This window comes from Anser cygnoides, chromosome 2 (genome assembly GCF_040182565.1).
Source record: "Anser cygnoides isolate HZ-2024a breed goose chromosome 2, Taihu_goose_T2T_genome, whole genome shotgun sequence".
NCBI lineage: Eukaryota > Metazoa > Chordata > Aves > Anseriformes > Anatidae > Anser > Anser cygnoides.
In genome coordinates this window covers 144968136-144982465 of record NC_089874.1, presented here as the reverse complement: position 1 = coordinate 144982465, position 14330 = coordinate 144968136, and the positions used below count along the sequence as shown (strand labels likewise).

General features: G+C 36.6%; 1 protein-coding gene across 1 annotated transcript in view; it reads right to left on the bottom strand.

The window, feature by feature from the left end:
- The window catches only part of EMC2 (ER membrane protein complex subunit 2), a 41247-nt gene that overhangs the window by 18303 nt on the left and 8614 nt on the right, over positions 1 to 14330 (bottom strand). Inside the window, exons 3-5 of the mRNA XM_048068747.2 lie at positions 13698 to 13762; positions 9819 to 9904; positions 7055 to 7112 (exon numbers count right to left, since the gene is read on the bottom strand). Of these exons, the coding sequence (XP_047924704.1) occupies positions 7055 to 7112; positions 9819 to 9904; positions 13698 to 13762 (209 nt within the window). The remainder of the gene's footprint in view (positions 1 to 7054; positions 7113 to 9818; positions 9905 to 13697; positions 13763 to 14330) is intronic.

The window sequence follows — 14330 nt, the reverse complement described above, 5'->3', positions numbered from 1 at the left end:
AATCCCAGAGTTACCTGTACTAAAAGTTATTGCTTAGCATTGTCATAAGTGATCTAACAAGGGAATTAACAGAGATGTGCTCAAGTTAATTGATCATAATGAGTTATTCAAGTATAAAAGTCAACTGCAAAGAAAAACATTCACAACAGAGAATGCCAGTGTGAAAAAACGGCCCTTGAAATTTAAGTCACTTAAAGGGATATATACAGGGTAAAACAATATTAATTTAACGTACGCAGAGAAGTTCTCTGTATTTGGACAGTCAGAAAAGTTGCAATAAACAGCTCTATAAAACGTCAGTTCAATGTTCACAACAGGTCATAAATAAACAAACAAAATAATTTGCCCAAACCCCCCTCAACAGTGATGCTGGAATTATCAGAAAAGACTACAGAGCAGAACACATCAGTAGTATCATTTTTGTCATTGCACAATTCCATAACGATCTTGCTTTTTGAATACTAACTGCAGATCTGTGCTCTCCTTCCTCATCTAAATATAGAACAAAAATCAGAAAGGATGCTGGGAACAGCAGCAGGGGTTCAGGGTACAAAATGGCAAAAAGAACTGCTACACAGGTTAGGACTTTCTCTTCCCTCAGCTTAGAGGGAAGAAAAATGCAAAAGATCCATAAAATCATAAAGAACGAATGAAGTGAACAGAAAACAACTAAACAACTGTTTACCATAACGGAAAAATTAGGGGTATTAAATGAAATTGTTAGGTTGAAGGTTAAAAAAAAAAAATTGAAGATGTGCCCAATCCATGACTAAATGATGAGGCTTCATCATTGAGTGATATTGTAGACACCATAATTATTACGAATTTATACAAGTTCAAAAAGCATCTCAAAAAAAATCAATGCAATGAAGAGCTATAAAATATACCGTTACCAATTCTGGCACAGGAAAACCATAACATGAAGATTAATAGAAACTGGCAGGGCAGACTAGAGTACACTGCATGACTGCCCTGTTCTTATACACTTCTTCCAGTATCTGCTATTGGTCACTGTCAGAACAGGACAAGCTAAATGCACATTTGGCACAATTTCAGTATAGTCCTTCTTCTGTTTTCAGATACTTAATTTCAAGGGACAAAATCCCCACCAACATTAAAAAAAATGCTACAACCACAAAAGTAAAACATAGGAAAAATGCTAGAAGATACCCTGCTGCTATCTCACTTCGTTGATATGATTCATCAAGAAGCAAAGTAAGTCTCACAAAGGTCGATGATGTGTGTCAGAAGTGTCAGCAGATGAACACATTTCTTCAGGATCCATATAGTGCACCCCAGCTTAATCACCAGATCTCCTTGGGGACTATCCGAAGAAGCAGCTGCAGCTCTTCATACCTCTCACTAACTCCATCCTGTGTCAGGCACAGTGCCAAACTTTCTTTGTCAATCCCCCTTAAACCTACCACCATACAAACCTAAGCGTAGGACTAGTGGAATCTTTCCTGGAAGGGCTAGCAACGTATTTAATGAAACATTCACATCGCTTCACAAATTTCTTTTATTAGTAGGGATTTCATTTGGTAAGCAACTTTACTTTTTTGAAACTTAAAAGACTCTAGTAGATCAATGTACAAATCTGCAAGAGCTTCAGAGAGGTCTCTGTCTGTTCAAAATGAATGTATGGCTACTGCTGGAGTTGAAAAGAATTATCACTATTCAGATGATAAATAGATAGACAGTGACCAAACAGTGCTCGTTATCCTCATCTTGTTTGATAAAGGAACTGGAAAACAAGTAAGTTACCTACATTACAGAATCATTGAACAGCTTGGGTTGGAAGGGACCTTAAATACCACCCAGTTCCAACCCCTTGCCATGGGCAGGGACACCTCCCACCGGACCAGGTTGCCCAAGGCCCCATCCAGCCTGGCCTTGAGCACCTCCAGGGATGGGGCATCCACAGCTTCTCTGGGCAGCCTGTGCCAGGGCCTCACCACCCTCTGAGTGAAGAATTCCCTCCTAACATCTAATCTAATCTCCCCTCTTTTGAAACGATTCCCCCTTGCCCTATCAAGTCAAGGTACTAGGTAGTAGTAACATGCAAGGGTAGAAAATGGTAGAAAGAACAAGCTCAGATTTAATGATATATAATTCCTGTTTATTTACACGATATACGTTCCTAAAACTTGACTCTTTTGTTTCTAGTGTCTGGATTCCCATCTCTAGATGGCTTGACTGGAAAAATAATCTCAAAATAGTATAGAGAAGTGTTAATTCATATGACTCTATGCACTCACTTGTGTTCATTCCTAAAAACAGAGCTGTTCTGGGTGAAGCCACGGTGTTTCTGGGTTCTTAAAGTAGTTCACTATCATGTTCTGAAAATTCCATTTTTAATTCTTCGTTCAGTGAAACACAATTACTAGACCCATGAAGTTAATGAGATTATTCACATGCCCTAAGCTAAGCAAGCATATACAGTGTCTCATTGTATTAAAAGCTTAGCTGAAAAAGTGTCTCTAGAGAAACAGCAGAAGAATTACACCAATAAAGACTTCAGATTTTCCGTGGATTAGAAGACAGAACTGTGTCTTATCTCACTTTCCCCTTTTGCTGACTAAGTGCTCTGCAATCTTCTTGATGGTTGAGTTGAAGAATCGGGACAAACTGCAGCTGTACGAGGATGACAGTGGAGCAGTTTAGACACCAGCCCAATTCTTGGACATATGAACTCGATTTCGTTTCTTATCAGCCTTCTTTGAACTCCTGGACAGGCCATATCGAGAAGAGCCCAGTTCACAAGAATATTTAGCTATTTAGTTACAAATAGATGGGTCTTCATTTAAATTGCTCCCCAAAAGGAGAAATCTTTGCCAGGGTAAAGTAATGCAAAAAGGCATTCAACTTAATCTGATACAGACATATACACATAGTTTTAAAATTACTCATTTAATATCCATTACAGAATTGAAATTAATGGCAAAATCGGAGAGCTGTCTACTTTGAAACTGAGCCCTAAAAAATTTTGCAGAGCTGTGCTTTCATCTGCTCTCCACATGTAAAATGACAGTACTGTTTCATCTCACATGGATGCTGTAGGACAAATGAGAGGAAAAAAAATGCTCAAGACACTACTTCTTCTGTAAGAGCCTCATCCCAAGAAATTACGACTTAAGCATCAGTTAGAAAATATGAATATATCAATTCCAAGCAAATTTCCTATCAAATTTTACAAAAGCAATTTATCCAGAACACAAATGCTACTGTAGTATCCATAACACTAATAAAGATATTGAGAACATTGTGAAAATGAAGTTACAAATTAAAAACACCTAGAGATTGAATCTGGCTTTAAATTTCGTATTATGAAATCATATCAAATTTTAGCCTTTATTTTCTTAACCAATACAGCTCAACTTCACTACACACTTCAAAAGACTACTGGTCATTTCAAGGGTGTGCAGATTATCTTCAGGAGGTATGACGTATACTATACCTGTGTTCTCTTTAGTGAAATAATAGATATTCCATCCTGCAGAACTGCAAGTTTTGTTACTTGCAACGTTCAAATGGTATATGGCTTCATGATTAGAGCTAAAACAGTTACTGACAGAACTAATATACACCAGGTACTATAGGGAATAAAGACAACTTGCACAAGTAGGTCTCAAAGCTGTTTATTGACAGCAGAAAATATGCTGCCTCAAGGCAAAATGTGATTTTTATTAAAAAAAAAAAAAAAGGGGGAAGACGTAGTCCAAGACACAAATGACAATACAAATCTGTTCTTATCTCCTACCCACCCTTCAAGCCATCTGTTCCCCTACATCTGACCTGACCTCTCTTCTTAACTAACCACCTAACCTGTCCCTCTCTCTTTAGCCCTCACAATTCTGCTTTCCTCACTTTTTATTCAGTTCCTTCTGAATGTTTTTTCCTTCTCCTACTCACTGCTGGGGTCCAACTCGGGAAAGAAAGGAGCCTCCCTCCTTCTCCCTACTTTCTGCCCCTTTCCCACAGTGCTACAGCCATGAGGAACAACTTCTAGAAGTCCTGCTTAGTTTCCGTAGCCTGGGATAGATCATGCTCAATACAATTGGGATTTTTAGAAGATGTATTTAATAAAAATTCCATCAGTCTCTACTGAGTACATGAAATGAAGACTTTCAAATGCCTGTAACTAAGCCAATTTGGGTGTTTTTTCATAGTATAATACAAGTCGCATTCTACCAAGTGCTCTTTTCCTGTTGGTATCCAACGTTTTACTCCAAAGCAGGAAGAGGTCTTCTCAATGAAATAAATTATCAGCAAAAACAAACAAACAGAAGTCCTTCCTTTCTGCTAAAAAACAATGCTCCCCTTATTTTGTTCTGAGAAACAGGCTAAGTATGTTTGTCTACAAACAACTCAGTCACTGTTTGGCATCAGTATAAAGATTTTCAATTGGATACTAAATTAAATTTTAATTAATAAAAAAGGGCCTAAAATGGAAAATGTTATGCAGCCTTAAAAACAGCTACAGCTTGAATATGCTTGCATTTCAACGCAAATGGACAGGAAAGGAAAAGGTTGCCATTCCTACTGTATTAAAATGCACGCAACTTGTGGTTTTCACAAAGTCACGTTTCATTCACGAATGTTAATCTCTTTAGAAGGGACAGACTGTTACTCAATGCCTACAAGTTTTGATGAATGAAATGTGATCTCTGAAATGACAGCATTAACATTGCTCTATTGTCAAATGAGTCATCTTTTTCAGCAAGTAAGCCTTGAGTGAGGTAAAACACAGAGAGATGACCATCTTTTAAAAACAAAGGCTACTTACAATTCTATCCTGAGAAACAAAATAGAATAATTACTCTTAATTTCAGAGTTTCATACAACAAAACGTGATCTGAAAGTGTAAGCATCCATTATGTAATTGGAGTTCAAGGTTCACTTAACGTAACAGAAAAGCCTGCTAAGCGTTTAAAATAAAAGATTTTCTGAAAAAGCTTTTACCATTCTACTCTGTAGTTGAAATTGTCAGTTGATGCAAAGTATGATTTTTACACGATTCGTGTGAACAAATGTCTATGTTTCACTCACAGCACTTGCCAAAATGTTTAATATATATAAGCAACTCCATGTGTCAGCACACCAGAAGAAATTGCTATACAGTAAGGTGACTGCCAAGACAAACTGAGCAACAGCTTCTTTTTTAAAATCTTGAAATACTTATTTTCCTACAGCAGCCATATGTGTGCATGGAAATAATTAACAGGTAAAAGACACAAAGAAATCTACTCATGTCAATTTATCAAAACTTTCTACTTAATTTTCACTTTTGACATGCAAGACTGAGCCAACATATCCTACAGTTATACAGCAAGGAACTTTTGCACTGACTTCAACACTCTTTGCTTCTGGTCTAAGATTTTCAGAAATCTAATAAATGATGGAACTGTTTTATGGGTCTTTATGATTTTCTTATGGAGGAAATCCAAATCAGGCATGTTACTTATTTAAATATATTATTTTGTTTTATAAAAATATCCTACAAGCCACTTACTCAGATAACATTAGCCATGTTGAGTCAGGTGAAAAGTAAAAGTGCCAAAAATGCACCCTTCAAAGTTCTGTGGTCTATGGATGTCATTGTAATATGGTGCTCCATTTTCCAGTGGCTTCAGCAGAAGGTCATAAAATGTGCACCTAAGTGATCTATTCTTGTGTAGATGGTTTCCATCTTATTTTAACAAAACTTTGAAGACTTAGCGTCTCTGAAAGCCTTTGGTCATACACTTCTAAAACACGTCAAAATTAACAGCAGTCAACTACACAGCTTGTGCTCAAACTTCTACTCAAAAACACTACAGACTTTCAAAGAACAACTGCAGATCACCTGTATTTGTCTTCCAAAGCAAAGTTCAAGAAAAACTGCTTTAGGGAAAGAAAAAATAAGAGTGAAGAGCTGCAATAGTTCATTTTATCTGCACACCAAAAATGGCTAAATCACTGCTCAAAGACAAAGACTTTAATCTACGACTGCTGTCTGAGTGTTCAACTTGGTATTAACATTTCAAGATGTGTTTTAAAATATATTTATTTATTTACTTTAAATGGTTTACTTCATATAAGTTCTGACGCTTTATATCCAGTTCTGGCATACCTTAGCTACCCCAGTTACATGTTTCTATTCCTTAATAACAGACCTCATCAAATAAACCAAGTGCAGAAATGCTGAGGTTCAAAAAGCACCAGTGAAGGTTTACACGAGACTGCCAAAGCATCGACAATAGCTAAATTATTATATTTACATAGAAGTCACAGGTCCAGTTCCTCAAGACCAAGTAACACAGACAAACATATGCCTCAAATGGACAATGAATAGTAATAATTGTTAACTGACATTGCACCGTATGATACAAAAATTATGGAACTCTATATTTTCTTCATATTTCTGATTTTATCCTTGCTGGGAAAACCAAAAACAGACAAAAAATAAGTTGTTTAAATACACAGCTACAAGTTGGACTTTTATTTTTGCATGTAATAACTCAAGGTGGCTTACACAACCAGTACTCAAAAAATCCTTAAAAAAAGCGTAGTCTGCCTCAGATTTTGCTTTATACAGCTGGCCAGCTTTATGGCGTTTTGTTTCAAAAGCTAATGAAGCGTTCCAGGTAATAAATCAAAACAACTCTAGTATTCAAGCACTACCTGAGTGCATTCGTACTTAATCTTCAAGTAAGATTAAGCTTTAGGAAGACAGAGGACACATGGTGGACTATATTGGTCCTTTAAATACTAAATATTCAGGGAAAATGGAAAAGCTGAAAGGCCCAATATAAGTCCTATTAAGCTTGCTGGAAAGGTTAACAGTTATAACCTTGTGTCTTCTAAATTCAGTGTTAAAGAAAAGATTAAATCATACCTTCTCTTCTTGAAGAGAATCTCATTTGTTCTAACAAACATAACATACAAGGTTATTACACTAGGAAACTAAAGGAAACAAATACAGTAATACATGCAAACTCATCTCCACAGTGAGACCATCATCAAAATGTTATCAAACAAACCACTGCAGTTCAGAAAAATCTCTTGAACTTACTGTATTAGTTGAATCTTCTTGTAAAATTCGATCATATAACTGTATGGCATCATCATACCTGTTCAAAGAAACCATTCACATTTATTTCTGTTAAGACAGAACTCTTTGACTTTCTGACTATCCTATATTTATGCAAATTATAATCATGCAGAATTTCTCTTGAGTGAGTGCTGAATATGAACTGCAATATTTTATGTCATCAAGTTAAAAACAAAATAAATGGCAATTCATTCATGGAATACTGTTTCAGCAACAGCTTACAGGTTCTACACCAAAGTTGTCTTACTCTCTCATCTGTTCTCTTCTTCTGTACCCAACAGGTCCAAACACCACATCCCAACTCTCTCCTTCTCCTTTCCCAAGAAGCAGAAACCCCAAAACTTCAAAGGCCATCCAAAATAATGATTTGTCACCTCATTATTATAATTTAAAACTTCATACAAGTCTTTTCTGTCATGATTTTAAAAATCTAAGCTTTAATTTGCTTGTTTAGCTAGCCCTGTACAGAACTCAATCTGGACAAATGAAACAATTCAATTCAAAACACATTTGACTATACAGCTATTGCTCTATCACCACGTAACTAGGGCATACTTCATCCCTTCATGTAGACAAGTAGTTTGACAAGCAGTTTTTCAGAGGTACTGCTGATTTTGCTACACATCCCCTCCTCACCTCGTGCACTCATTTACGTACTCGTACTCACACCATTTCCTGAGCACTGCCGCAGTTTGCACAGCCAGCTATGAGTACAGTACTGGGCACTGCACAACAATACTTCTCCAGTCCAGTTACCATAAGGTGTAGAACAACTTAGAGGCAAATCCTGTAAAATGTTATATTCTTGTTTCCCATTAGCTGCTATTGCATCCAATGTAGTTTACAAGGCTGAACAAAACGGCCATAATCCCAGCTTAACCCAGTCAATTCCAGTCAAGTTCCAGAATGGTACTCTCTCGATCAACGTCTACAAGATTGTTCCTTCCTATCTCTTCTTTCTGCTGAGGAAGGAAGGATCTTAACAACTCCTGGAGTCACTCAGAATTTAATGAGGAGTGCACGATCACTGCTGCCTAGGACTCCCTAGGCTTCCGTTGCAGTCCCTGGGGACAGGCAGGCCTCTCCAGGGCACAGGTCAGAATACCTACAAATGGGTTCCCGTACGAGACAACCTAGAGCTAAAGCCCTTCTTTCTCCTCCGAGTTCTAGAGAAAACCCGTGGAGATGAAACCTCGACTTTCGTTAATACCTCTGCTGCCCTGATAGTCCAGTCTCGAGGACCTAAACTGACAGCAACATTCTGTCAAGAATTTTCACATGCACTTTTGGAAAATTGCAGCTCAACCCCCACTTCACAGCTGAAACAACACACGGTGTTTTGCAGCTATCATCTCTTACAAAGACCTACTCTCACTCAGTAATGTCTTCAACATAGTCACCTAAGCCTGAACATAATTATTATCTTTTGCACTTTTGGAGAGGTTTTGGGAATGGGGGAAACTGTGCTGCCAATCTCTCACTGTATTCATAGAAACAGAATCATTAAGGAAAAGACCTGGAAAAGACCATTTCCATTAATGGAAAAGACCTCCAAGATCATCTGGTCCAGCCATCCCCCTTGTAGGCAGAAAGAAAGCTAAGTTTTAATGGACATTCTTCAGGAAGATGTGTAGAGAGTATGAAATGTGGAACATTTAGTTGCACCAACACTGCTCCTATGGCAGTGGAGCCCAGTTATCCTCTCTTTTTGTTCCAAGCAATGGACCTTCACTAGTGGCTCATATCAAACTACATTTTCAAAGTTCATTTTGCAAGAAACATCTGCTAAATAAATAAATTATAATAAAGCATTTAGGAGTTTACTTTTAAATTCCAATTCCCTCATACCAAGATGGGCCAAAAGCTCAAAATCTCATTAATTCTGTATGCAGAATGTGGCATGGAATAGATTTGCTGGAGTTCAAAGGCACAGGAAGCTAAGACTCTTGCTCATACTTTTGGCCACACTCTGCAAAACCCAAAACAAGGTCCTGAGAACAACATGTTGGTATTAAGGAAATAATCAAAGGAGGAAGGCAGACAAAAGTGGTCAACCTCAAGCCTGGACGTCATTCCTCTCGGAAAACTAAGTTCTCAGCTGTTCATAGAAATTCCTATTAAATTTTGTATGTTATAACCATTCTATAGGATATTTCAAAAAGGTCACTCTAACTTTAAGTTTCTGCCATTCTATTCCAGGTTTGGTGGAGGTGTTTTTTTTGAATTGTTTCTATGAAGAAGTCTATAGATTTAATTCTTATTAAATTCCACTGGATTTATTCACACTCAGAAAATAAACAAACAACAAAACCTCTATTTTGCAGTAATTGGTAGTACAATGAAGCAAATAAATAAATAAATAAAAATAAAAGAGCTGTCACTCATTTTCACACGCTGCTCCAAACCTGTAAGATGAAATGCACACCTCACAGGCCTTGCCAAAAAAATGCCTAGTATTTTAGTGTATAATAGCTTAAACTGTCAAGTAATAGATCTTTTTAATCTATGAAATCTGATGAAAGATTGCAAAAATGTAACATTGTATAGTACAAGCAAAAATGCAATAAAAATGTCTGAACATAATATGATCGTGCACACCATTATTTTCTTTAAAGAAAATGGACAGTATTGCTTTGCCATGTGCTTATTATGCCTGAATTCCTTTTTAAGAAATAGCATGCACCTTTCCATACAGAAATTACATTTTTTTTAATCCAGGTTTTACCTTTCCATAGCTTCAAATCTCATTCCAGTTAATCGCTTAACTCTGTGGCTCCCAGGAAACTGCCTCCTTAGTTCCTGAAGACAAAACTGTACAAATAAAATCAAAAATACTATTGTGAACATAGTTATCTACACCGAAGCAGGAAAGGAAATAAGTCCTTGACTGATGAATTCAACAGCCTGCAATGATTAAAAGCAAATATCAATTTTTGAAATAATAAAAATAATTGATAAAGAGAAGTTCAGTAACTGAAACTTTGTCTGTAAGAAGACTAATTCTAAGAAATATTTTCCATACAGTTTGTTAAGTCATCAAGGCTTCCTGGAAATAATTAAACTCTTCTACTAAAACTGTTCATATACTATTAAACACTGCAGTCTACTTAGTTGCCTCATATTAACACAAGAAATTGAAAAAAAAAAAAAGAAAAAAGAAAAAAAATGGTAAGAGCTCATGCGATAATTCTTTAATAAAAGGGTAACTCAGAATAAACTATGCTAATACTATGCTCTGTGTTTATTTTTTAAATAAAACTTTGAAATCCAAAGAAAATGTTTGTCACTGGCTTGAACTGAGCCCACTGGCAGAGGAGGCATAACTTCTACCTCCTGAAATCAATGAGACACCTGGCCTGGATAAAAAAAAATAAGATGTTTGGTAGAGGGACTGAGTCACAACTTCCCCAGAGCAAACTGACTCTAACCATATTACAAACGTGGCTAGATAGCAGTGCAAAGTTTGTAGGTGACTCATTACTCTTTGGTAAAAGACAATAGACCCCAAGCACTTCAAAAGACCAGTGGTTTGAATTACATAAAAAGCTTCACACACAACCCTTCTTTTCAATAGCATTTAATTTATGCAACTGAGCTTATAAACCTGTTCCTGAGATCTAAGGTTCTGGCTAGGGCCTATCCACATAATCTGTTCCATCATCACATCCACTGGTTAAAGGAAAAAATATGGACAGTCAAGCAAATTGGTAAAAATTAGCAGATTGTGCCCCACAATCGGCAGATAGACTTGCACCTAGACGGAAAGACATCAACAGCATAAGAAAAGCTGATGAAGTAGCAGGAGCACTGTGAAACTAGAACTGTTCATATTAGAACTGACTACAGCATCACTATCCAACTAAATACAGAAGTTACAAGGCCAAAATAAACTCGTGTAGATTAAGAAAGGCATCAGAAGCAATAATGAGACATGAAAAGCTGTGAGACAATCTCAAAAAAACTTGCTGCAATACTTTTGAAAGCAAAAAAAAAGCCCTCTATCTGAATAAATTACATTAGGTCTACCTTCAGGTTGTTCTGAACTCAGAAGCGCTGAATGTCGTCTTTTGAAATTTAACCTGTAATCATTTAAACCATAATCATTTATGATAATATCTATTTTTGAAATACTGCATTTTTTAATAAGAGATTATCAATTCTTACAGAGAGGACTGGTTCTGCACTATGTTAACTGACTACTTTTCAGTTTCTCTCAGAAACCCAGCAGTTACAATGGCAAATCTAATTTATATGTGAAACTTTAACTAGCAGTTAATTTTCTCCCTGATTTTTTTCAGTCACATAGGTTTTTAACTTTAAAAGTCTGACAAAAGTAAAGAAATATAAACCTGAACTTCAGCATGTAAAACACTGCTAGTGCAGGTGTCTGCCAGCAGTAAGTAATTTCCCTAAAACACATGCTTAAAAAAGAACCAGGTAATTGCAGTAGCTGCATGCATTATACATTGTCATCATGTGCATGACAAAGAGGACAAGTCATAAAAAGAAGAAAAAAAAAAAAGGCCAGATAAATAACTTTGTGAAATCCATCTCAGCCTCCTCATTTGGAGCAGATGAGACCCGTTCCCCTAAGCAAAACTCATCACAGCTGTCAAAAGCTTTTTCTAAAAAACAGAAGTTCCAAAGCTGCTTGTCTACAGTGGGGCAACAGCTGCAGCAGAAAGCCGCATATGATGTTGACTTGCTTGAATTAACTACTTATTATAAATCTATCAAAGAAAAAAAGAAAAAGTATCTCAGTTTCCCTCTAAGCTTTTAACTTCCTTTCTGAGCTGCATATAAAATGCTGCACTCCCTGATCTTGAGCAATATACCTTAGAGGGCATAGAAACTGAAATTCAAAATCCCTTCCAGGGTGAGTAAAAACAAATAATGTTTCAAAACCGATCTTTCAACACTGGCTGCCTCAACAATTTCATGAAAGTCTTCCTAAAAAGACCCTGAAAATAAAGACCAAAACTGTTTTAGATATAAATCAGAACACAGAAACACATTTATTTAAACAGTAAGTCTGTTTGTTTTTGTTTAAACAGACAGTTATATACTACAAATGTTTTCTTTTGGGACACAAAAGAAAGGGAAGTTCAGTGGGTTCACAACAAGTTCAATGAGTTGTGCTGTGTTTTCCAGTGTACTCCATTTTACCATACACATATGAAAAATGAGATCAACTTGTCTAGTTCTGCCTACTTTCAAATTGTCCTTCTCCCAGTTACATCCTCTAGTCTGACCCCTTGTATATCACAGGCCATTAAATTTCACCCAAATGACACCACATGAAGCTCAAAGACTTCATGTGGTGTCTTGCTGTCTGAGGGAGAATAAGGCACTAGAAGAGTAATTCCCAGGAAGGACCTGAACTTCTGAAAATATCTTTCTTTTTACTTTGAATGAGCTCAATGTTGTTGGCTTTCAGGGCACAAGACAAGCCCATGATTTTTTCTCAGTCATTTGTGAAGGACGTATGAAAAAATTATTAAAATTTGACTGCAAAGCATTTTTTTTTTTTTTTTGCCTTTTTCAGTTCCTTCCTTTAAAGGAGCAGCTAAGGTCGTGGTTTTTTTTTTTTTGGGGTGGTGGTAGCGATGGTGGTGTAATTTTTCATTAGTTAAGAGTTCTAAGCAAGCTCATTTTATCTGAATTGCTACTTGTATAATTCAAATAAATTTGCATACAAAATTACTAAAACCAAATACCCATTACCAATATTTATATTAAAACCACTGAATAATTTGAATTAGAAAGGGCCTTTGGAGGTCACCTGTGCTAAATCCCCACTCATAACAGAGCCAGAAGGTGGTTCAGGCCATACCACAATATTTCTGAGCATCTCCAAAGAAGGAAATAATACTGCTTCTCTGTGCCATGTGTCCTGAAGTGTTCACCATCCTCATTGTCACAAGCTTTTTTCCTGATGCTGGAAATTGGAATTTCCTCTGTTGCTGCGTATGTCTATCGCAGTTGTCCACTGATGCACCTCTACAAGTCTGTCTCTGCTTTCTTTATAACTTTCCACTACATATTATATATGCAGTCAGAGATTTGAAGATCACAGTAAGATCTCCTCTTCACCTTCTAAGGACTTAAACACATATCTCTCGGCCTTCCTGTATACATTATGAAGTCCAGCTCCTTATTCATCTTGGTGGCCATCTGCTGGGCTTGCTCCAATAAGGCAATGACTTTGTCAGCAAGGATAGCCAGCATGACATATAATTTGATGTGTGTGACAGGGCATTTTACCTCAACACATTAAAGAAACAATATAATTGGAGAGGTTTTTAATAAACAAACACACTCTGTACAATATGGCAACTTCGGTATTATTCTTGACATGTAGCCCATGCCAGAGTAGCTGTAAATATTTTCATGGCTATTGGAAGAGACACGATCTGTCTAAACAAAAGTCACGCATTATAGAAGGTGGGTGGAGGTGGTTTCTTCCCAGCAGTCTGTTTATTGATACTCTACAAGTCCAAGCTATGAAGTTCAGAATATCCTATAACTGTCCAAAGAGCTACCTGGAAGAAATACCCAGGAAAAAAACTTAAGGTTTGGGAGAAAAGTCAACTGGAAAACTTACCAATGCCAAATCATCTCGACTGCAGTCCAGGGCAGCAATCATCACCTGTTCATATATTATCCAAACTGGACACAAAAGAGATATGAAATTTAGATAATTGTTGTTGTGTTTTGTAGTTTTTGTTTTTTAAGGTTATGGGAAACACCTACAGTATAAATAAGGTTAACGAATTCTGTCTGTTTATTTTTCCCCTACTACTCCTGTGGATCACTACTGAAACAGGGACATTTAAAGAAACTGCTGGAATTAATTAAAAATGCATTTAAGCAGTTTTATTGCTTTCAGTAACATAAAGTACCTTTTGACATCTTGAAAGGCAAAAGCTCTAATCCTCTGCTATTCCTAACATTATAGCTGCAATCTTTTAAACAGATCCCCATTAGGACATGCTCTCTGATCAGACCTGGAGAATAGCCATTTCAGTCTAGAATGAAAACAATTTTTTCTTAACTGCCAAAAGTCCTATAAATACTGTCTTCTTTCTGGAGTTGAAAAATGTCTCTAAATCAATGACAGATTATATTAGTTCTGTTCTAGGCCTACTGAGTTCTTGAATGTATAGAACTTAACAATACAGCTACAGAAGCGATAGAAAAGTCATGCTATGGCAGAAGGAAATATGTAACACAGGTG